Source organism: Melospiza georgiana, chromosome 4, assembly GCF_028018845.1.
Source record: "Melospiza georgiana isolate bMelGeo1 chromosome 4, bMelGeo1.pri, whole genome shotgun sequence".
In the NCBI taxonomy this organism is placed as follows: domain Eukaryota; kingdom Metazoa; phylum Chordata; class Aves; order Passeriformes; family Passerellidae; genus Melospiza; species Melospiza georgiana.
This window is the reverse complement of record NC_080433.1, coordinates 56,590,584-56,615,834: the sequence shown is the minus strand read 5'-3', so window position 1 is coordinate 56,615,834 and position 25,251 is coordinate 56,590,584. Positions and strand designations below refer to the sequence as shown.

The following is a 25,251-nucleotide window of genomic DNA, read 5'->3' as shown; positions in this document are numbered from 1 at the left end:
GACATCTTTCAGGATATGCAGTTTATATGGTAATCAAGAAGGTTTTCTTTGGAGTGATTTTTGTCATAAAAAGATAAAATATTTCTTGTTTACAATCTTGGTTGTTTTATTACTGAAAAAAATCTATAATAGTACACTCTTCATTATGTACATAGAAAAACATCAAACTATATCCATACCAGTGTCTGTTTTAAATGCAAATAGTAGTTAATAGCTTTGTAAATTTTTGTGCACCCTTTCCCACCCCCATTTTCCCTCCCCCACCCCCAATTAAAAATGCAGCATTTCCTAAAGTTTTCAATGCTTTGGCAGAAAGAGAATGGAAGGCACTTCCATGTTAGGTAAAGCAATATGTGAAATATCAGCAGTAAATAAAAAAAAGCTGTAGGTGTACCAGACAGCTCCATGTTCACCCCAAGGGATGAAGTTTGCACTCCTGCATGTCACGAACTGGTTTGCCAGAGATTCCAGCTGGAGCAGGCTCAGACCCCAGCTTGGTTTACAATAAAGCTGATTAGCCTCACAACTATTTTTACAAATGCTTCACACAAACCAATGAGGATGCAGAGAGCATCTCTGAACACAGTACTGTCATGAGGGCAAAAAGCTCTTGCAGGTCACAGCATCAGAACAGGTCGCAAAGGCCCCACTGCTGAGGCCTTCCACTTTGCAATACACTAGTTTCACACAACACCCTCTGTTTAAGACTTCCTGATGTGGCAGCTCAGCTAAAAATGAACAAAGCAACACACAAATGTGAAGATTCTAAAGCATCTCTTGTGATGGATAAATTTAGACTCAGCAAAGCATCCTGAAAACGATCTCCGTGCTAGTGGCAGGCTGACCTCTGCTGATAGGGAAGTTTTGAAAGCTGTAGAAAAGTTTCTGGCAGGGGCAGCTCCTCCCTGGCCTCCTGTGGCTTATTTGCCACTCCTTCATTTTCCTTTTAACTCAGGATTATCTCCGGCATACCTGCAGTGTGTATTTATATTAATACTTTGCAAAAATACCCCAGATGCCAATGAGATAAGCACCTAAATGCTTGCTAAGGGATGTGTCATAAGTCACAGTCAGGAAAACATTTCTGTAATGACCAGTTTTAGCTCTCAACTGCAGTTTGTTTCTGCAATCCTAGCAAAGGTTGAGAAATGACTGGATGCAAACTTCCGAGACAGAATGAGACAGAAAGGCACCGACCAAAGCTTTTACATGTCAATGTCTCCAGCCTGACAAAATGTTAAATTTTCAGGACATATGCTAGTTCAGTAATATGTTTACTTAACTAATTTATCATACTGCACAATATCTGACCACGACTGTAAATAGCTGCAGTCAACTGACAATCCAATTGAAAAAGAACATTCTGCTAAAACCTGCCAGCTGGTCACGTTCATTCTGCTGTGATAGCTCTGCACTCTTTAGCCACAATAAAATGAATGGCTTTATAGTGTTGGAAAGCATTTTTGTCATTCTTCAGTATCACTGTGGATTTATCTCACAAGGAATGAAGGGTAAGATAAAAAGGCATCCAACAACACTTCAATCTCTGAATTGAACAGCCAGCAAAATAATATGCAGCTGGCATGGAAGAACAGCCCTTTAAGGTTAGTTTAAAATGCAGACCAAAGGGGGTGGGGGGGGGAAGGCAAAAGAAAGGAGAAAAAAAAAAAAAGGGCAAGTAATCCAGTAAGAATGAACAGATGAACAGTAGAAAAAGAAACTGAGCAAGTGATTCTTTGTTTTGGGCCAGTCCACCACCAGTTGCTGTATGTTGCTTTGGGAAACACAAAACTGGCACCAAAACACTCCAAAAAACACAAAACCTTCACCCCCTTCCTAGGCTGATGGCTCTCCTTGAATTGTCCCTCAGATCTCTTTCCGTACTGTGGCTCGGATGCTGCTGAACACTCTGCCTATGGCCTCAAAGAGCGGGTCGCAGAACGTGTGGATGCAGATGGAATAGACACGGCTAATGCACTGGATCTCAATCAGGTAGCTCCTTATGCACGGCACCACCGCCCAGATGTGCAGGAAGGACAAAATGGCAAAGTAGATGCCCCAGATGAGAGCCATAGGAATACCAAAGATTGCTGACAGTAAACGGTAAAACCAGTATTTCGTTACAGTGAAGGTGGTAAAACTGGCCTTCCAAATCCCATCAAAGCTGTGTGTTCCCTCTGGCTCAGCAATCACATCTTCAAAATCAATCTGCAGCAAAGAACACAAAGTCAGGTCAGTCAGACATTCACATCAAGGGTGTGTTCCAGAAACACCTTTCCTGGAGAGCTGCAAGAAACACAAAGCACGTACTTCCTACACCCTCACGTGATTCCATCTATTATAACCCATGATTTAAGTCATGAATCTTCAGTAACCTTTACCCAATGACTACCAGGGAGCCTCAATGATTAGCTCAAAATTAGACATCTAACTTCTAGATGGAGTTTTCCACAAAACAGAATATATCTTCCTCACCTCCCACAGCCCTAAGGTATGCAGTGCCCTTCTGGTCTGCTTAAGGTACAAAACAGGTGAATAAAATAATATTTCATTGTTTTGACTATTCATAAGTCATTCAGAAAGTCACCTAAGGAAGCAGTGCATTCCAACATGCATATTTTAGCACTCTCTGTTGAAATACTAAGTTGTTCAGGAAGCTCAATTGTCATAATATTTCTATAAGAATATTAACAGAATTGCAATGATGGTTCAGCTCCATGTCACACAGACATGTTTGATATAACCCACAATACAGGATATTTAATTTAATCAGCACAACCAATTGTATAGGCACTGCAAACAACAGGAAAGAGAACATCACAACACTATTCCTCTGCAAGGAAATAAATGGCTGTTTAAGTCAGATGAAAGAAAAAAAAATTGCATTCCTGGGACTGGATCCCGAAGTGAGATTATAATGCTGCCAAAAGTGAAGATTTACAGGAGCAAGGTAAGTATGACAGGGGCCAGCAGCCTCAGAAACTCAGGCAATTGTACCTTAGCATGCTGGAAGAAGGTGACTATACATATACTCTGTGTAAATACTGCTTACAGTGTAAGAAAAGGCTCACAATCACTTCTTTTAGTCTAAAATATACATAACAATTGAAAAGCACTTGTTCTTCTCTCCTGCTGAAAGTTTTATCACCCCCAGAAATAAGTTACTAGCAAAGGGACAAATATTATAATACCACTGGACTTTCCAGCTTCTTAGAGAAAAAAGATAATTACAAGCAGAAGTGTACAGTCTAGGTGCAATCTATGTGAATGGCTGGTAAATCCTTGAGAGGAAATTTCTGAATTATCTGTGATATCCAACACCTTGAATGCCTAACACCAGGCTGGCTTAATTGAACATATTCACATTACTCTCTCTGCCAGTGCTCCTCTCTAGACATCCTGTCATTCAAATTACAAACCTCCTCTTTTTCTGCTACTCTGAACTATGTTCTAGTGATCTGAAAGTCATTCTTTGGGATGGATATTCATTATCATCACACCTAAAGGTAGCACTGAGAAACTAGATCTCCACAGAAACCTATGTCGGACTCTGCATTGGCAGAGTAGATTTTAGCATACATAAGCAAGCAGACATACAATCTGCTTCTGCAGCTATTCAAAAGCAAACTTTTCATTGTAGCCACATCTCATGTTAGCTCACTTTCAAAGTGAATGGGTGTTCTTGGCTTTTTATCAAAATTTTCCTTGAAATCAGATAATAAAAATATCCATATGATGGCAAAACCCAGAATGACAATAGTAAAAAAAAGCTGCTTCTCAAAAAATATTACTACATAAGGACTACATGCTTCAGTATAGCTCTCTTATTCTAAAACTTTAGTCAATTTATTGCATGCTTCCCATCAGCTGATGCTGTAATCCTTGGTAAAGGTAACACAGCCATCATAGAGGTTCAAAGCATTGAGGGCTAGTCAATGTTGTATCTAAAGTCTTTTCATTAATTTCAGTTGTAGTGGAAATACCATCTTGTATTATTTCAACTGGCTAATAAGGGAAATATTAGATCTCATAAGGAAAAAAAGTTTGCATTGAGCTCCATGAGCCTTTTCATGGTTGCATCCTTATTTTAGCCAAGTGAGACCTATTTTTATCAGAAATGCAATTTTTTTGGCAAGCAAAATGAAGCCATAGTTGAATGTGAATTTTATAGATTTTAAAAAATATACAGTAAAATTAGCCCGTAATTTGACTACTTTCAAAGTAAACCCTTGTAATGAAATGGAAAATGGAAGCCAATAAACTCACTGGTTTGCAAATCAAACAGTAAACTTTCTGTAATTGTGATTCTCAGTAACAAATATTTTTAGCCTGTTGTGTTCAACAAAATGTCCATGGAGAGCTGGGGAGCTGACAGAAGAATCATGGCATATAACATTTCCAGATGGACAGCCCTGTACTCCTCCAGGAGATGATGCTAATATTAGAACATTTAGGATATATCTTTGGTCAGGATTTCCCAGCTCAAGTCATACACTGCTGTCCTAAAACACTCAGGAATGAATCTGTCTGTGAGATAACAGTGATGTATTCACGACACCTTAATTACCAAGAGGTTAGCTTGGAGCAATTTCAACAGCTCTCAGAATGCTTCTAACAGTGCAGAGAAGTAAAAGAGATGGCCCTGTAGGAATGCTAGCTGATGTCACACTACCATGTCTGCCCATTTCATTATTCCTCAGATTCCATTTCACATTACTCCAATTTGAATAAGGGAACTTGTTTGAAAAGAAAAATGGCCTGACAACTTAAACTCTTAGCTGAATATAGTGTTAAAATGAACCTGTTATCTGCCCAAAAGCTGTAAGAACATTATAATACATAAGAACATTATGTACATGCCAAGAAAGAACGCCTGGCACATGAACCTCTGCGGTGCTGTCCAAAAACAGACTTACCTGCAGCAATGTCTAAATAAAGAGAGGCAGAGTTGAGGTAATCTGGGCTCTTCTACTCATGTGCTAACAGAACACTGCCTGGGAAACACTATTTATTTCACTCTTCAAGCAGTACAGATAAGTCCTTATGCTGCAGGAACTGAGATATCACTCAGCTTCTTCCTGCACTAAACCACTCCCATGATGGATCCTGATTTTAACTTGTTCTCCACGGGCTGCAGGAGTAACAGGTGACTGGATGCATTTTGCCTTGCTATAGATTACACTTACATCACTCAGATTACTCAGTCCCTCCTCAGTCCCTCCTACTACTCTCCTCTGGATTATAGTTCAGTAGCACTCACTGACGGCGAGTGTCATCAGACTGATAAAAAGTGTCCAACTGAAGTAAGTAAAGTAAAAATAGGACTGACAAGATAAAGAGAAGTGCCCAGAAATATGATCCTACAGAAGAAAGATGCTGTCATTTCTGGTAACGAATCTAACTGTCTTGCAAGTATAAGACAACATTTTTAGGGCATTGTTCTCAAGGTCACTTTTGTCAAGCACCATGTACATGTAGATCTGTGAGCTCTCATTTTATCTACATAAAGGTTTTCTTAGGTTGTGCACATGTCTTTTTTTTGTAGATTTCATGTTCCTTCTGTAGTTTGTACCTCCAGAGCTGTCAGGATGTGCTGTGAAATCACAGAGGCAGTTGCCAAGCTAGTGAAAATACATGCACGTTCACTTGTGACAGGAGACAAGTACAGGAAATTAGGCTTGACCCTCTAAAGGATGCTAATAACTTGCTCTAGCCTTCTGTTTCAGACCAAACTATTAAACACTATCAACTCCTGCTCCATGCCTACAATGCACTTCCTGACTTCAGCAATTCTTTGTTTCCTACTATTCAGTTTGGTAAAGCCAGTTTTTACATTGCTTGAAGCTTTTGTCTGATTCTGCTATGAGAATCATAGAGCAGCTTCTTTTGCTCTGCACTTGTTTATTAAACCCCTATCAGGAAACTGAGGAACCCGCTTTGATTCTAAAATAGATTTATTTACAAGAAAGGGAAATGGTATGGGATTTATTTACAAGATTTATTTACAAGACAGGCAAAATGTCTATTTAAAGATCAGAACTATTAATCAAAAAAGCTTAACAGTATAAAGTTTTCATCTGACTCAATAACATATGCTACATGCATGAAATCAGTTGACCTGCTGATCTTGTCACTTCAAGTCCCCATGTATCAGAAGATGGCCAACTGGAAAGGTATATTAAATGCCAGGCTCAAATCACCTACTTACCAGCTGTGCTTTTCAGAAGTTTGTTCTTTGAGGTTTGTAGTATCACAGAGAAAAAATTACTGTGCTTGGTCGGTCAGAAAAAAAAATAAATTATTAAGACCACCAGCATTAGGCTTTGACCTACATTTCTGTGACTGTAACTATCATAATTCATATCTTTGTGTGTGGTAGCTGCACGCTGCCACTGTGCTCACAGCACACAGTTCACACAGCCAGGCACCACCCCTATTCTATTCCAGAGGAACCCAAACAAGTGCTGAGAATGCCTAAATTTTGGTGTGCTTTCACTATCTCTTAGAGTCAGTAAGAGGAAGCTTAGATCCTTACTGTATTGATCAATCACTAATATGTCCAGGCAGGCAGAACACTTAAATATGCACACAACATGAAAATGTGAACTGTCCCACTGATGTCAATATGCTTACACACTCTGCCTAAAGGGTTAAATGTACACAGGAAAGCATCATAAGCTACTATTCTTTACATTTTTATGCCCAGGGTGTGGAAATTGTCCTTACTGCTTATACTGGGTTGATTTTAAAGAGGTTTTCTCTGATTCCAAGACCCTAAATATGATATTGTTGCTCTGTATTAAAAGATGTCCTTGCAAGGCATGAGGCAGAAATGGTCTTTTTCTTTTCTCTTGTAATAAATGCAATTTGTAAAATTCCCAAATATATTTATTCAATGTTCTTTAAAGAAACATTTAACATACAAAAATGTATAAAATATCACAAAATGACAACCCTTTCTATGGCATGGGTCACATTTGGGAGGTGATGTTAAGGACAGATGCAACACTGTTCTTATGTTGGAGAAGGCTGATGTGTATTATTAAAAATAAGAAAATGTGTGAGCATATGAGATTATAATTCCCTTAGCACTTCCACATGCTATTTGGAACTTTAAATTCTCAGTTACAGTGCCTAGAGAAGAACTTGTTTTTCACAGCAGCTGAAAAAAAACTTAAGCAATAAACTCACAAGCTTTCTGTTAAATCACTGATGCCAGTTAAGCATTTATTTATTTCCTTGATCCTTTGGAACACCACATTACCACATATGATGCTTGTCCTGACTGCTGCCACAGTTAAGAGAAAAGGATGAAGAAGTTTATACTCTTTCTACTGAATCTGCAGGAAAGAGGACAGGGAGTTGTTGGGGCTTACAGGAGAAAGTTGATCCTCTTCCTTGCCTCCCAGACACCCAAAGATTCATACACCCTTTTAAGAGCGCTGTGTTATCTCCATCTGGCAAACCTGTAGTTATGTAGGAAAGCTGGCACTTTGTTCCTGAACACACAGAGCTCCATGACTCCTAGATGGTCTACTTCCTCACTAATCAGGTCTCAACAGCCAACATTAGGTGATCTCAGGTGCTCACTAAAGCAAAAACTCATTCTCTTCCACACTATTTATACAAACCTTGAGCAAAAGGGTGACTACAAAATGTGCACATCTAGCACTGTTCTGTTCCCTCACAAGACAAGAAATCACCTTGAATCTTGGTATTGGTGGCAAGCATCTAACAGGGCAACCCCAAGAGTCCCTCCAGGCTGCGCTGCAGCATGATTAGGCTTTGCCTGTCAACCTCAAAGTCTGTCTTCAGAGCACACTGTTCTTCTGGGGACTGGCCAGATCACAAGGCACAACAGTTGCTTCTTTGCAAAAAAAATAAAAAAAAGATGCCATGACTGCAGATGGCTAGGATCAGAGCTGTTGTGTAAGGCTTGTTGAGTGCAGAAAACTTACAAACAAGTATTTCCAAAGTGAACGAGAGCCTAAACAAGCAAACAGAACTGTTGCACCCCAGTTACTTGCACAAACTGACCAAAGAATTTGTTCTACCTTTCCTGTCTCCCTGTGCCTGCTTCCCACAGTATGGCAAGAAAAGTGTTCTGCTGGCAGATCTCTTAATGGAAACAGTGAATCTTTCCTGAGCGCTACAGAGTATGCCAGAAAAGCAAACAATGCTTTAACAAACAAGGATATCCATGTTGGAAAGTGGAATTGAAGGACTGCACTCTTCTAGCCAGAGAAGAAAACCAGCCTGGTCAGGAGTGACTCCTACTGCATGCATAACAAATACTCAAATGCATTCTGAAAATGTGTAAAGGATGCCATGACTTAGAAAAGGGGGGGACTGCAAGTCACCATTTCACAAACTGAAAATCACAGAAAAAAGAAAAAAAAATATTTTTCTGCTTCTATTTACTGAGAGAACAATGTCCTGCTCCCTGCCTGTGCTGATTACATACCACAAAAGCCCCGCTGATGGTCTTTGTTCCATCAGATGGGCAGGCTCACCAAAACCTGTGGAAGTACTCGTAAGGAAAACACAAATTATGCCAATGGGTGAGCACTGCAGCAACCAGCTGCTCCCCAGAGATCTCCTGAAGCACTTGCCTGTCCTGTTCCAACACAGGCTGGCAGAAGGAAAGAAGCAGTTTCAAAAAAAGATCTGCACTCTAACACAGCAAAACTTCCTGTGCAGGTGGGGATACCATGTCAGCTAGTTCCTTGACAAATGTCTTGATGTTGTTGGAGTAAGCAGTCAGAAAATAAAATTACTGTTTTCCTCCCTGGAAACTGGGCTGCTGGGAGGTTATTGCAGCCTTCCCAAAGAGAAACCTCTAAGAAGCTTTCTTTGTTTTTATTACTTGGTTCATGTTCCACAGTTCTTTGTTTGATACAGCTATTTTAGCAAAGAATCCTAATACATTTATGCATATCCATGTATGTCTGTCCATCTGTATTTTAAAGAGATATATTTATGAACACCAGTGTGAAGTTTTGACTACACTAAACATACAAGAAATTTTTTCTTTTATTTCGCTAGTGCCTGGAGTTAAACTGAATCCAAAAGCCTTAATAAAAGACATTGTGTAAACTGATTTTATATTTTAAATTTTATTTAATAAATATGACAGATTTCTATTTTATTATGCTTATACACTATTAAGGTAATAAACTACTATTAAGCATAAGTTTTTAGAACTTGGTCTAACTTTATCATTCCTAAATTTAGGCACTAATATGAAGTAGAAATGCAGTGACCTCAGACTCTTCAGTCGTGTATGGAGAGACAGTGACCCTTGGAGGTTGTTTTAGACCTAGAAAACACTTTTTTTCTCTTTATAGTTTGTAAAGGGAGTCTAAGGAGAGGAGACTCTTGATAACATATGCTATAATAAACACACTCCTGTTAGCTGCTGCCATTCTTTTTTGCAAATCTGTATAACTTGTTTTCACCTTTTCCCCTCATTTCTACCTGAACCATGCTTATTGCTGACAGTGAGTGTGCAGTGATGCCCAGCTGCCTCTCTTTTATTTTAAAAATAAACTTGACCCTGCATTTGTACTGTTAGAATGTTGTCTTTCTTATGGAAGAGCTCAAGTTACTGATCCTTATATTTAAGGTATTTCTTTAGTATTTCTTTAGTATAAAAATCAAGATCTTTTATAGTTCTGCTCCTGTCATGAGAACAGCAATGGGAACGAGTGCAAGTTGTGTGGTGAGGCTGACACACTGGAGGAAAGGGATGCCTTGACAGGCCTGACAGCTAGGCACCTCTGAGCCTCATGAAATTCAACAAGGCCAAGTGAAAGGTCCTACTCTTGCATCAGGGCAGTCCCAAGCACAAATACAGGCTGGGTGGTACCTAGATTGAGAGCAGCCTGCAGAGAAGGACTTGGAGATGCTGACTGATGAGCAGCTCAATATGATCTGGCCTGCAGCCCAGAAAGCTGACAGCACCCTGGGCTGCACCAAAAGGAACAGGTTGAGGAAAGTGATTCTCCCACTCTGCTCTCATGAGACCCCACCTGGAGTAGTGTCCAGCTCTGGGGCCTCCAAGATGAGAACATGGGCCTGTTGGAGCAAGTCCAGAGGAGAGCCAAAAAGATGATTAGAGGGCTGGAGCACACCCTCTGTGAAGACAGGCTGAGAGACTTGTGGTTGTTCATCTGGAGAAGAGAAGGCTCTTGGAATAGTAAATAAAGTGGACTACAGAGGGACTTCGTACAAGGACAAGGAGGAACGGCTTTTAACTGAAACAGAGTAGGTTTTAGATTCAATATTAGGAAGAAATTCCTAGGAGAGGCACTGGAATGGGTTTCCCAGAGAAGCTGTGGATGCCCCATCCCTGGAAGTGTTCAAGGCCAGGATGAGAAGGCTTTGAGCAACCTGATCGAGTGAGTGGCATCCCAGCCCATGGCAGAGGCTGGAGCTGGATGATCTTGAAGGTCCCTTCCAACCCAAACCTTTCTATGATACGTGAACTTGGACTTCATAAAACAGTTGATGATTTTATGGCTGAGCTCTACAGAGGGATCTATAGATCCCTGATCTTGATAAAAACTGATTATTTTTTGTAGCATCTGTTTGAATTCCAATAAGGGATTTCAAAGTTGAAAGAGGAAATGTTGCAATCCATCTATGAGACTCCCTTAGGCTTTTTTGGAACTCAGAATATAAATTCAGCACAGCAAGAGTGCAGACAGAGAATGTGATGCCTTCACCTTCAGCTGTGAGAATGTCTTCTCACTTCTTATCTATGAAGTTGAATTTATCAGTTCCTATTTTTTTTAACTAGGAACAAACTCCACCCTTGTACAGCCCCACTAACATCTAGAGCACAGCTCCTACATCTTGAATATAATCATATTTTATCAATGCATGAGCTCATTAAAATGGGACAGTGGCACTGAAATTATTTTTCTTTTGATTGCTAATCTGGTAACAATTTCTGACAAGAATGATATTCCATAAAGTTCAATTTTTTTAAAACTTTTTCAATTGTTTTGAATTTTTTTTATATTTTTAATTTTTTTTCAAATCAAAAATATTTTCTTAAGAAGTCTGTCATGAAAATATAAAGAGACTAATGGTGCAAAACCTGCCTCCACAATAAATCAAATTAAATTAAATGGCATAATTTCTCTTTCACATTCAAAAGAAGCAACCCTTTTAGAGTCCAAGATGAGTTTTATAGCTGTCATTTGTCAAGAAAATAAATATGGTAGTTCTGGATCCAAAACCTCAAAAAATCAGTTACTGATATAGACTTCGTGCTGGTGTCTATGCAGAGGGTATTTGAGAGCTGTCGGAAATACAAACTTATCTTGGATTAGAACTATTTCTGTCTTCAGTTTTCCAGAGATCACAAGTGTTTCAGAATCCCCCAAGTTCATTTGTATTTTCTTCTTTCTGTTGCCTAAAACACAACCAAGATAAAATTTCCTCACTGGGGACCTCATTGGTAAACGATTCTACTGTACGCAATTATCCCTTTTTCCCCTGGAGAGTTTTGCATTTCAATATTCTTTGTTTGTTTGTTTTAGATATCCATGCAAGAAGACAGTGTTTCTATCCACATAGTGGGCTAAAAATTCGACAATCAATTCAAATTGTTCTTAATATTTTCTAACATATGATTGTTGAAGTTATCAGAATTGAAAAGTATTTGCCTCTTTTGAATCTGAGATAGTGTCCAATAAATTCTAACAAAAGAAACAGCCATGCTGAATCATTTGCTCTGTCCCCATGGCCATCAAATTTTTCTGTGGAGTTATGAGTCATGTTCATCATGCCAAGCAAGAAGGCTGTGCATAAGGCTTTAATAATACCATGAGTTTAAATGCGAACACAGTTTTTAGAGAAAGAAGCTTTCATTAGAACAGATGCCATTATTAGCTGTTCTCTTATGGACATTCAGAAATTCCATGCCTGAGAACTCCTAATTAACGTGCAAGAAAACTATTTTTCAGAACTCTTAAAACCTCGCTCAGACCTTGTATAAACTGGCATTCATAATGACTCAAGGCTTTAATCTCATACCCCTAGACTAGCCTTGGAAGAAATGTTTGAAACAGAACTGAATCACGTGGTCAGCCAAAGTCAAACATTTAACTCTGCTTGCATTTTAAATCTAAACCTCATAGCTTGTTAATAGGACACAGCATTACAGAACCATTTCATTTAATTAATTGTTTTGCACAAGTAAGGTGCCATGTCTAAACCACATGTATCAGCAGTTGAGACAAGCATGCCCTCTGAGAGCACTGCTTCTCCTGTCCTGTGGTTAAACACAGTGAATCTGCCTCCAGAGGCATCACACTTTGGTCACTGCCAACAGCAAGAGCCCAGGTGACAAGCTTGGATTGGAACACATACACATAAATTTGTGATCTATGTATTATATGGATGTTTTTAAACTTAAACATGTATCTATGATCTCATGACTTTTAACAATGTCTAAAAACAAAGCAAAAGGGTCTGCATTATATTTCACTTAATTACTTATTTCAGAAATAGCACCTGATTGAGCTCTGTTTTTCTCTCATTTTACTGTGTTAAAGAGCAGAACTGGGTTCCTCTCAGGTTGACACTTGTTGTCACATCTGAGTGACAGCCCACCTTAGGTCTCCCATTCAAACAGAGCATGGGGTGACACCTGCTTTCCTTCCAGGAGGTTCTCAGGTGTGGGAATGGGAAGTGCTCTGACCAGGCATCTCTCTGTGCATCTCACACTGTGCTCAGTACAACAGGGAGGGGCCTTAATAATGAAAAATTACATAAAATGTAAACTGCTTTTGAAAAACCTCTCTTTTTATTATGAGGCAGAAATTGTAAATAGCTGTCAAAGTGTGCCTGAGTAATACTTTCCTCCCTAATGAGTACATAAGGGTATTACAGTACTTGTCAACATTTGACTAAAAATTCCAGACTTTTCCTTGCAGTAAGTTGAATTGCTCTCAACTGCATTAGTTTGAAGTGGAAGGCCGGAATACATAATCTTTTGAGACTTGGTACAAAAGCTCTTCATCCTCACATCTCTAGGCAAGTACTAAATTTTTTTTTTTTCCAGTGCAAAAAGGACTCCTATACAACCAACAGCAGATAGACACCACATGTTTACAATAAAAAAATAATTATGTTCTAGATGGTAGACCAGCCACAGTTCTTTCTTCCTGGCACATCACTGTAGGAAAAAATGGTAATCTGGCTGCAGATGTGACTGCACATTTGGTCCTCACTAGTAAAGTGAGGATTAGACTTTGTAGAGTTGGCTGCAAGGTCTGTGCTTATTCTCAGCAAGGAGCAAGGAAGTTAGTGAGAAGAGTAATCTGTAGGAGAGCTGGCTCCCTCCTCTGCATTTTCCAAAGTCAGTAAACTCTGTGCAGACTTGACCACAGATATGTTGAGAAAGTTTGAACTCTAAAACTCGAAGGCTTCAATTTAGCCGTACTCGAAAAACACAAATAATGTGTTGGGAAACAAGAAGAGCAAAGCCTGAACTTCAGGCACCTTCATGTGAGTCCTGGATAACTGGGGAATGAATGAGAGAAAAAATCAATAAGCTTTCCACCCTGTTTGTTGTGTCTCATCACAAAGAAAACCTGTGGGACACAAGTCCAAGAGCAGAACTGTCTGGTGAAGGACACATGAAACAGATAAAACTATGGCAAACCACCTGTATGATCACCAGCATGACTCCTGGAGAGCTGCCACAGGCACACAGGCTGCTTCTCCCTTCCTAGATTCCCTCCTCGCCCCCTGCCTCACTAGCCACCTTCACAAGCCAGTGCCTGAGCAAGGGAACCACTAGTGCACATTCTCCCTCTGTCTAGGTGATGTATGAGCACAGTTGGGTGAGGAAGAAAATCTCTTCTTTCTGGTCTCCACTGTAAAAATTGGGAAAAGGGGGAAGTTCTGGTGATTTTTACTAGTTTGTGCTTCTCCCTGTTCAGAGCTGTTACTTCCACTGTCTGCACACCTCAGGTTCCATAAGGCCTTGTTCACATCCCTCTCTGAACATAAATCCAGTCATTTGCTCCATTTTTCTGGAAACCTCCCAGCACTAAGCTCCCACTTCATAGGTAATTCAAAGACAAACCATAAGCAAAGTCACCAACAGCTTTGATGCAAAGCTGCTCCATGTGTCTAGTTTTCATAAAAGGATTTTGACTGGGTTTCTGCCCCTTGCCTGGATCCCAACCCTAAAGCTGCCTGCACCACACAACTGCTGCAGGGGAAGCTGGGCAGATGCTCTGCTGCAAATCAAGGGAACGTGTCTCCTGCTTCTCACAAGAGAAGGTTATTTTTAAAATGTGCTATGGGAAGTATTTGAATACAGACAACACTGAGGCCTTTTAGAGAGCTGCTTACAGAGCAGATTCCTCATCCTCTGTCTAATCATTTCTATTTCATGGCTGACTGATTAGTCCCCAGTTTCCATGCTGTTGTGCCTCATAGTCAAGGGGCAAGAAATGCATAAAATAGTGGGTATAAAGCAGAAAGTTTTGAATCTAGAAAAATGCAACGGCTTTAAACAAAACTGAGCTCAGCCTAAGCCATACTTCTGGCATTACAGGACTCCTACACTTTTTTTTTCCTCTGGCTTTCAGTACTTAAGACTGGGGTCTCTCTCAGTCAGTTTAACATTCTGCCTGGAAGCTTTACAGCCCAAGTAAGAATGGCAGATGCATGTCAGAAGGGGACTACAGACTGATGAGTAAGGTAGGGACTGAATCTGTGCATTTTCACCCCAATCCAAGCTTGTCCCCTAGGCACTGGGTGTGAATTTTATTGCTATGTCTAATAGACTGAATAGACCCTGTGGTCCATATAAATGCAAATTGTGGCAAAAATCCTCTCTCTACTCTGCAGGTTGATCCATCTATGAAATACCTAAAATAAAAGTTATTATTATTTATCCTTGTAACAAAACAAGAAGAAAGTTTTGGTTTACAATGCCATTTTGTACACATATTGCTGTTTTTATGATGTAAAATGCATCCTGTCTGGTTAACATCAAATGCATTTTGGTATATTCCTATGTCTTGATGTGACTATCTCCACCACCAGGAGCTCACTTGCTGACATAGAGGCAGTACTGGTATTCTGGCTGTTTGCAGGTTTTTGGTGCATGTGTTGAACCACGATTACTTCAAAAGGACAAACTGAAAGTCTTGTTTTTTCCATTCCTATACTTATTATTCCCCAAGTTTATTTTAGAAGATGGAATGTAACAAACTTCCTTAATCCTTGTCTCTGTGGGAGGCAGAGAGGGCAGGATAGGCTTTGTAGGTTTCATCTTCTTTTAAGCCCACTATGTTTTTTTTCTGTCAGTGGTCTCTTTTCCCATCAGGGTCTTTCTTTCATTAGGTTAGGTTGTGGACACCAGAATTCTGACTTGCTTGGGAGCAATGACTCATCCTCAGAAGGTCTGGTTGCTTTGGGGACTTCTCCTGTTGACATACGCAATAAACTGTGATGCAGGGCTATTCATGAGCTCTGGCATTCCCTGTCTACTCAGCTGCTCCTCCTCTTTAAAATAATCCATTTTAAAGGCAGTTTTGTACCATTAGGTACACAGATTATTTTTTCTAGACAAATTATAATTTTATGCCTTTTCATTTTTATATGGCTCCTTAAATATACAGGCTGCTGTGATAATTCTTAGCATCGATCCAGCAATATGACCATGGCTTGTCATATTCAGGACCTTCAAATTGTGTTGAAGTCTGGAATTTGAATCAAGACCTTGTTAAATTGTCTGCACATAGCATGAATCATTTTATAGATACACATTCAGGATCCAGAGCTCACCTCTTGATTCTCTGGAAACAATAGTGTATTTTTCTTTTTTGATAACGGTCTTCATTACAACAAACATGGTGAATGGCACACACTCTGACACTGCTGGCCATTAAGCAAGGCACTTAGTGGCTTAGTCACCCACTAGGACTGGGCAGCTCCCATTTTCCCTAGGGTCTGACAAACCCAGATGACAGCACCCTCAATTTTCACTTTGCAGTGGTGTATTCCCCTCTCCATCTTTCCACGCTGCAGAGCTTGTTAGGCCTTGGCTTTGGAAACACCACCTGAGCTCAGCTCTTTTCAAGCTTACCAGAAACACTGTCTGCTCCCAGGAATTACTAAAAATCTGCTGTTTTCCTTATAACCACCCTTGGAAAATACCCCTCCTGCCTGAATGGCACAACATTCCTGCTCTCACACCTTCGGAGAAAGTGCTGACCCAAAGTGCAGCCAAGATAAAACATTGTTATGACTAAAGCCCGCTCTCTTGCAAGCCTATAAACAGCAGCCCAAAAAGGGCCCTTTGAGCTCTCCTGGACGACAGCAAGCTTTTATCAGCAACCACCCTCTGAAGGAGATGCCTCTCAGAGCCTCATGCACGGAGGATCACTGAAACAAGCTGTATCCTGGGCCAAAATACAGATTCCTCAAGGCCCAATCCTTTGCTGATTAGGAAGTGCAAAATCATCCAAAGTGCGTATTTCATCGATCTCTGGGGAGAATTCTTCACAGGCACCTTGCTTGCACTGACTCTTCCTCTCTGTGCGCATGCCCCTGCGCATATGCTACAGCAAATGTGAGAGAAATACTGCTTTCTTACATGTCTAAGTACCTTGGGTGTCTAAGTAAATTAAGCTAGCGAGTAACGTTAGGTTATAGTTATAAACTTACTTAAATGCTAAATTGTTAAACATAAGTTATAAGCTAAGTGTTGCTAAGTGTTGTTCTGTTGAGTTGCTAACTTCAAAGTTATAAATTAGGTTAAATACTCTTCAGTGTTTTTCTCAGTAAATTGCTAAGGTTAAGTAATAAATTAAATTTAAGCTATAAATTAGGTATAAGTGTTCTTCCTATGTTAAATTGTTAGGTTTAAGGTATAAGTTAAGTACTGTTAAGTTGGAGTGCTGTTAAACTTTCAGGCCCTGCTCCTTTTTATCGTTGCCCGCACTGTCTTTTGTCACACACACACACACCTAAGCACATACACGCACCCCTAGACAGTTCTCAGTTCATTTCTGTTTTGATTGCCTGAATTTTGTTTGGTTTTGTTGTTGTTTGTTTTCCCTTGTTGTGCCTTGGCTGTCCTGTAAGTAGTAGAGTGAATCTTGCCAATAAACTTGTCATGCTTTGCCACTTAATATTAAATCTGACTTTTGCTCATACCCTTGCCGATGACTTTTTAAGTGATCTCAAACACTCACGTTCATAACACATGTGGATTGTACAAATTTGTCCGTATAAATTCTTTTTCTACAAGAAAACATTTTTCTGTGATATTTTTGACCAAAGTGACTTCAAGCAAAAATCTCCGTCGACCCTGACCTGTCAAAACAGTCAAACTGATTTATAAACCAAAACAAAAAAATCTAGGCAAGGGCACAGTTAGATTTTGCTTAGCTTATCATCTTTTGAAGGAAGGAAAAGCACCAAAGAGAACAAAACGGAACAAGGACACAAATCCAACCGCCACCAGAATCTCTGATTTTGCACCCGCCAGGCTTAGGGAGGGCGATTTGGTTTGTGACATCTCCCCGCCCTGCCTCTGTGCGTGCCTCGGGGAAGGAAAATCTTTCCGACGGTGTTACACAAGGTCACGCACTCATCCCCCCGCTCCCGGCCCCGTCCCGGCTGCAGAGCGGGCAGCGGCAACAGCGCGGCGGGACCCCCGCCCGGAGCGCCCCGGGACAGCCCGACACGGGGCCAGCCCGACACGGGGCCAGCCCCCCGGGACAGCCCGACACGGGGCCGGCCCCCCGTACAGCTCGACACGGGACAGCCCCCCGGGACAGCGCAGCCAGCCCGACACGGGACAGCCCCCGGGACAGCGCAGCCAGCCCGACACGGGACAGCCCCCGGGACAGCGCAGCCGGCCCGACACGGGACCAGCCCCGCTCCGCGCCCGAGCCAGGAGCTCCGCGGGGCTGCCCTGGCCGCTGCCCGCCTCTCTCCTGCCCACTCCGCCTTTTATTAAAAAAAACCACCAAAACCCCGATCAGCCCCCGTCCTGTTCCCTCCTGCAGCAGGTGGAGGGATGTGGTTCGCGGGCATCAGCCGTCCTGACAGCGCCCGCGTATCCTGCCTCGGCACGACTCGGTATCGCCCCCCGCGACGCCCCGCCTCGGCCCCTCACCTTAACCACGTCGTCGTTGAGGTGCTTGGGGTCTCGGTTGACCAGGTCGATCTCTTTGGTGTGCACGTCGTGCACCGCCTTTTCGCTCAGCTCATCAGCCATCATCTTGTTGTTGGGCTTGTAGATGTTGCCCTGCTCCCGGACGGGCGCCGTGTACAGAAAGCCCTGCGGGGAGCAGAGGGAGCGCGGGCGGGCGGGGAGAGCCCAGTGAGGCGGGGAGGGCAGGGCAGGGCCGGGCCGGTGCGCGCCGCGCAGGAGGGCGGGCAGGGGCAGGGGCAGGGGCAGGGGAGGCGGCCCCGGTCCCGCGGGCAGCGGGATGCAGGCTGCGGGCCGGCCTCGCCCGGCTATTTAACCGCGGCCGCGGGGCGCGCACCACACCACACCCCCGCCGTGCCAGGCGCCGGCTCCCGCTCCCGCCGCCAGGCGGCCCCGGCCCCGCAGCGCTGCCCCAGGGCGGAGCGAGCGGCCCCACTCGCGGGTGTGGCCCCGCGGGCAGGGCACGGAGCGCCCGGGGCTCCCCGCGCAGCGCCCTCCCCACACGGCCCTCGCCGCGCTGCCCGCGCCCTACCGCCCCCGCTGCGCGGAGCTGAACACGGAGCCCGCACCGCCCTGTCCTCACTGTACCTGCCCCCTCCCTGTACCGCTCTTCATGCAGGGCCATCACCGTACCCTCTCCATTCCGGTGCTCTGGCCGTAGAGCTCTCCATACACCGCTCTTGCCGCACGGCAGCCAGCAGCTCCCCTCCCCGTGCCCCGCCGGGGACGAGCGCCCCGGCTCCCCCTGGCCGCTGTCCCTGCCCGCAGGTGCCCGGCCCTCCGCCCTCCTGCCGCCGAGCCGCCCCTCGCCCCGCTCCTCCGACGGCTCAGGGGGCTTGCAGGTAGCCGCTGCAGGGAGCCGGCGGCGGGGCAGCATCCCGGCCCCGTGCCCCGGTGGTCCTACCTCCGAGTCTACGTATTTGGTGCCGGACATGCTGCCGCGGGCTGCTGACGGCTCTGCCGCGAGTTACTTTGCCCTGTGACTTGTAGGAGCGGAGGCAGGAAGATTCCGCTCGGCGGAGCGGCCGGCCGGGGGAGGTAGCTGCGAGGAGAGGGCTGGCCGCTGGCCAGGGCGGCTGCCTGCCTCCGGCTGGGGTGGATGACAGCGGCGGGACGGCCCCGCACATGGCAGGGCGGCCGGGGGTGGGAGGGGAAAACAGCCCTGCCCCGGCAACCTGGGAGCTGGCGGGCCCGGTCCCGGATGCTTGTGCCACACCGGGCGGAGACACGGGCTCGACAGGGAGAGGGACAGGGTCCCGTCCGCGCCGTCCGCCCCGTCCCGGCTGCCCACGACCCCCGGGTCAGTGATCCCCGCCGCTGCGTGCCGGGATGATGACAGTGGCTGCGTGCGGCAGAGCCACCTGGGCAAGATGGGAGTGGGAAGGAAGCGGTGAGGAGATGGAAAACTTTAGCTGTGTTCAGCCTGCAGAGCGAGCGAGGCGTTTGCCGGGCTCCCCCCTCCCGGCATTGACAATAGTTTACACAGAAGCATCGCTGCTCCAGGAACAATTGTGGAAACTTGGAAATCCTTGGGATGAAGAAAAAGAGATTTTTCTCAACTGGTTCATCTCAAAACTATGCAAATATTTAACAGTTCTGCACTTCACCACTGCTCTATTTTTCCTGAGAGGAGATTGATCCATGCATGTCTGCCATGCATATTAACCGCTGGGATTAACTTTTAAAGGGGAATGGTGCAACACCATCTTGCCATGCTCTGTTCTCAAGGTTTTTTTGTAAGCTCGGGGACATATGTAGGAGTAAACAGTATAAGTATAAAAATTAATCACTGTATTCAAGATGGCTCAGGTTAGGGTTGCAGCATCACTATACATTTAAAAAATGTATATTTCACTTTTTTGTGCGCATGTGTTTGCAGCCACTAGTTTTGTGTTAGGAAATCAGACTATGGTGAAAGATTTATAATGCTAACAGAAAAATTGTGACCTTAGTGTTATGCCTTTTAGCACAGAATTGCAGCAACAGAAGTAGAAAATTCCCAACTACAGTCTGTTTGACTTTGGCACTTGAGCAGAGAAAGGACCTCAAAGAAGCCTCTGGCTAGGATGGATGTAGGCACCACAGATGTAAATAACTGCACCTGTTGAAAATGCAGTCCACATGGACGTGTGTTGCTGATACAGTGGTTAGCAGTCAACTTTTTTACTTTATACTGCTCGTAAACTTTAGAACAAATGCCTTGGATGGAAGATTTCCAACTTTCCAAGTTAGTTCTGATTTTTAAAAGTAACATTTTTATTGATGCAATTATTCACTTAAGCCATCATTAGAATATTTTTGCCTGTCCAAGCTTTTGAGTGTGAATATGGAGCCAAATGAGTGTATTGAAGGACATAGACTCTGCAATTTTTCTGTCCATCTGAAAAATCTGCAAGACAGTTCTTTGTATTCACATCTAGGAAAATTTTTGAATTAGTCACTGTCCTCCACATGAATCAGAACATTTTGATCCATCATTCCATATGACTCTGTATCTCAAGAATTACTTAAAAAAAAGAAGAGAGATGCTTGTCAATTGGAAATGCTGACTTGATCCTGGAATAGTTTTTCAGAACCACAGTCTCCTTTAAAAAATATTTCTGAATCACACAACACTACTGCAGCTAGAATAATATCATAAACTAGTGGAATTTAAAAGTTTTATGAGATGAATTCCAGAATAGGCTGCACGCAAAACGGAATGAACATTAGCAGTGCTTTCTTGAGCTGGAATACCAAGAAAACAGCCTAGTCAGAAAAAGGTATGGGTACTACCAAGCAGCAAGAGTGAGCACGTTACATCTGCAGAGATGGAGAGGGATGGAGCCATGGCCTGTTGCCTCTAGCAGTGCTGTATGAGAAATGCACACAAACTCAGCAGCCAGAGACCTGGCATGGATGCACACAGGAGTTCTGCAAGGATCTCCTGTTACACTCAGAGGAAGAGTAATAGCTCAATGGGAAAGGGCCAGATAAAGGCCTGCAGAATCTTCTGAAAGTGCAAAGGCTCCATTCCCCTTCTCAGTTACTATGAATGGATTACCCAGGGGTGGCCAGAAATGACCAGAAATTGTAGACACTCAAGCTGGCCTTGGAAATGCCACCCAGTCTTCTCATGGAGCTTAGCTGTGTCTTTTGTAGCGCAGGTCAGTTGCTAAGTAGGACTACATGCCACCTTGGTTGGCCACCTCACTGTCTTTCCTCATCACACCAGCCTTAGGCATTTCATACCTAATTTTAAAAAGTTTTTATTACTCCAAAATCTTGCCTTAACTGAAATTTCAAACCTCAGGATTACCTTAGTTAAAAACTTGCTCTAAAGCTGGAGCAAATAATGTTCATTTTATGATTAATTTTATTCATTTTGAGGGGAGGAAAAGTTTTGTTAGGGGTAGGATTCCCAGAAATCAGTGTGGGGGGCGGGGGGGGGGGGGAAGAATGGACAAAATCCCTCAAAAACTGTCAGAAAATGAGTCATGAAACTGAACTGAATGTGGATGACTGCTCACTGAGTGTCTTTGTCTGGTATCAAACACTCCTCCTTCCTCCACTCCTCACCCCCCTTTTCATTTTAAGCTTGTGTAGTTATTCCAGTTATGGTATTAGCAATATTTGATATATTGCTGTGTCAGCAAGATCCTGATATATTCCAGTGTCAGCAAGATCAAAATCACCCTGGGAAACTGTTTTCTTTATGTGTCATTTCAACACCAACAAGGCTGTCAGGTAACAGGTAATTATTTAAAGACTTGTAGTCCTGGAGGGTTCACGGTGGTCATCCTCTCCCCACTCTCTGGAGGGTTTCGTATTTTAAAATGTAAGTCACTGGATCAGAATTTTTCCATAGAGATAGGTTCTCCTTGCCCCAGTATACAGAACTGCAGGTTCATGTTTGGTATTTGGCCTGTCTGGGCCTTGAATCCAAGGATTAGTTATACCAGGAGAAATGGTATATGGACATTCTTTCCTTCTCACAACTCCTAGACAGGAGTGATTTCATTTTATGTGAAAGTGATGTTGCCATAAAACATTTCACAATAGCCTAAGGGCCAGAAAACTCAAAACAACACCTGAGAAACCTGAAATCAAATTTTGCCTGAGGTGTGCCACTGCATTTTGACTCCTAGGAAAGTGCATTTTGGGAAGTACCTCAGTCTGCTGATATGCAGTTGAGTATATTTTGAGAAGTCTAAGGCCCCCCTTCTTTTGGGGTTCTGACTGGGCTTAGATGTGAGTAAGATGCCAAGTTGCTCAAATAAGGGCAGTTCTGGGCATGACAAAGGTAAAGCTGTAGGTATTGTGAGGGGTTATGGGAAAGGGAGGGGCCTTGTGAGTTCAGACATGTTCTTGGTGGGTGGCAGCTGGGCAGGGATTACAGTTTTGGATCAAAATGCATTACTTTTCCTCATCTCAATTCTGTAGTAGGTGTGTGTATCTTTTACTAGAGCTAGCCCCTGTAGGTCTTTATCAAGATAGCTTGTAACTGCCTTGACTGGAGAGGCAAAGACATTGAAAACTTTGATTCTGCAAGACCCTGTGCAAACCAAGTCCCTCTTTTGATACCCTTTGCAGTATCAGATACCTTGAAAACTGAGCTGAACCATGAACAGCAGTCTATGTCAATGCTGCTCTGTACCATTCTTCTAGTTATACTGTATTATTGAATTTTCATGTGTTTTATACAAAATATCAGACTATGAGAACTTGTCTCTTTACTGGGACTTAAATACCCATGCCTTAAGGCTTATGTAGAATGGGCTTTTTGTCATTCTGCTTCTCTAGCTAAGCATTGCTTGGTAAACCCTCAATGATAGTGTATCATTGTAATAGCTCTAATAGGGTAAAATAAAAGCAAAACCAGATACATGGGGTGAAAAGGCAGCTCTTATTGAGCTAAGACAGTTGAAAAAATAGACAAGCTTTCCTCAAGGTTTGAAATAAAAGTCAATCTCTATATTTTATTCCATCTGAGTGTCTTAAGTCAGGTCTGATTCAGTTCTATGTGAAGGAGTCCTTTCTCCCACTTGCACTTGGAAGGGGAAGCTGTACAACAGCTGAAACTGAACCTCTAACACAGGCGACACTCACCCCTGGCATCAAGTTGTAAGAGAAGGGTGAGAGAAGAACCTGCCTCACTACTTTTATGAAACTCTAGTTGCTTCCATCAGTCTTCTCAATTTCTGCAGCAAATACAAATTTTTAGGTAGCAAAGAAGCCAAGCCAAGCCCAGCCCAATATTTTACACTAATCAGTACAGACTCTTTTCTCTAGAGGATGATTCAAATGATTAGCTCCTCTGAATTGCCTCTCAGAAGATGTTTTCCTTTTGTTACAACAAGCTTAGGAAGATTAGTGTCACCAAGCTACAGTTAGCCTTTATTAATTAGCCGAATTTGTAAATCCCTGCATGAAGGAACCTCCAATTTTAATGCCTAACTGCTGGTTCAGTATCTCTGGAGGCCTTCAACTAAATTTCACGAGCATAGACAACACTGGTAAAGTGTCTGGTGTTTGACCTTGTTCCATTTGCATTTTTATTTTTTTTTTTAAAAAAACCAAACAGATGTATTTTTCCATGTTTTTATTTTAAAGAGGTAATAACAGCGATAGTTTCATCTCTGCAGGTGGGGGAATGATCACACCCTGTAAAAATAAAGGACTTACCATTCTTTGGCTTCCACTTTATACAAGTGTGTGGTCTGAGGTCCCAGAGCTGCAGGGATGTTCTGAACTTTTTAGTGAGTGCTCAAGTGAACTTTTTGGATAGGTGGGAAGAGGCTTTTCATTTACTAATACATCAAAGTTTCTGTTAAGAATTTGTTTCAATTTATATGGTGAACTGCTAGGGTGGTGAAAGATAAGATACAAATATAAAAGTTCCAGAATCAGATTAGGAGCATTTTAGGAAACAGCCCTCATAAGTAGGTAGGTTAAACTTCTCTGTAAATTAAAATTAAGAAGTCCATAAACACAAATCCAGGGTGAGTTCTGTATGTTAGTTGTGATCTTCAGGAAAAACAAGATGCTGAAAGATTTTGCAAATCAGAACTGAGTTTCCAGCTCATGGTTTAAGACCTAAGGTCTGTAGTAAAAAGAGAGGCTGGAATCGTAAAACCTCACACTTATTATTTGCAATAGCTCTACCATGATGGAAAATCTACTCTTGTTATGAGCAATAAAATTTTCCCTATTCCACAGACACAAAGATGCATCAAAGTAATCTGAATCGGGCATAAATTTTCTTACATTTGTTGCAGACAATGAGACTCAGTTTCTGGACTCCTTTGCCTAAATTCTCATTTCTAAGTTGTTTTTAAGGGATCGGCTGGGACAGTTTGTCCACATTTCAAACAAACTGGAGACAAACCTGCTCCTACATCGAGGAGCAGAGTTCAGAGCCAGCTCCCTTTCAGTCCACTGTCCAACAGTGCTGGGAGGCATTCACAGTATATGCTGTGCCAGACCTTCAGGATGTATGTCAGAACCATAAAACCCTGAGAACACTTGCCAGCCACAGTTGCCTGGGGCAGATTCACACCTGAGTATTGGAGTCTGTAAATATTTCTACTTCCTTCCACTCCTTTTATGGACAAAGTAAGAGTATTTGCCAAGCACCTAATATTTTACCAAGTCTGAGAGTGCACTTTCTATTTTCTTATAGTAAAGGCACACCTGTTACAGAGAAAGATATTGTTAAAAATATCTAAGAAACTAAGAGCTTTAATTACAAGCTTGTTTGAGTCTTGTAACAGATAGAGAAATGGTGAAAAGAAAATAAGAACAAACCAAACCATTCTACTTAATTGTGGTAGCCAGAGCCAGCTGACTTCAGTAAGCTACTTAAGAATGAATATATCCAGAAATGCATACCATAAAATGATACATCTTTCTCCGGGGAATGGTCTCATTCTCAAAACTTGAATTGCAGACTTGGGTTCCTTCAAAGCTTAGGCTTTTTTAGGACTCCTTTTAGACACAAGAACTAGTACTGATTGATTTATTTTCTTTTTCTCTTTTAAATGAATTCATCAAGGGGATATTTTTCAGTGGAAAAT

The 25,251-nt window shown here is 42.6% G+C and overlaps 1 protein-coding gene across 1 annotated transcript; it reads right to left on the bottom strand.

The window, feature by feature from the left end:
- Nucleotides 1-284: 284 nt before the first annotated feature.
- CAV1 (caveolin 1) lies at nt 285-19,183 on the bottom strand. Its single transcript, XM_058022766.1, has 3 exons — nt 19,101-19,183; nt 18,161-18,325; nt 285-2,208 (listed from the first exon to the last, which is right to left on the bottom strand). The coding sequence occupies exons 1-3, from the start codon at nt 19,128-19,130 to the stop codon at nt 1,867-1,869; spliced, it is 537 nt and encodes a 178-aa protein (XP_057878749.1). The 5' UTR covers nt 19,131-19,183; the 3' UTR covers nt 285-1,866.
- Nucleotides 19,184-25,251: the final 6,068 nt, after the last annotated feature.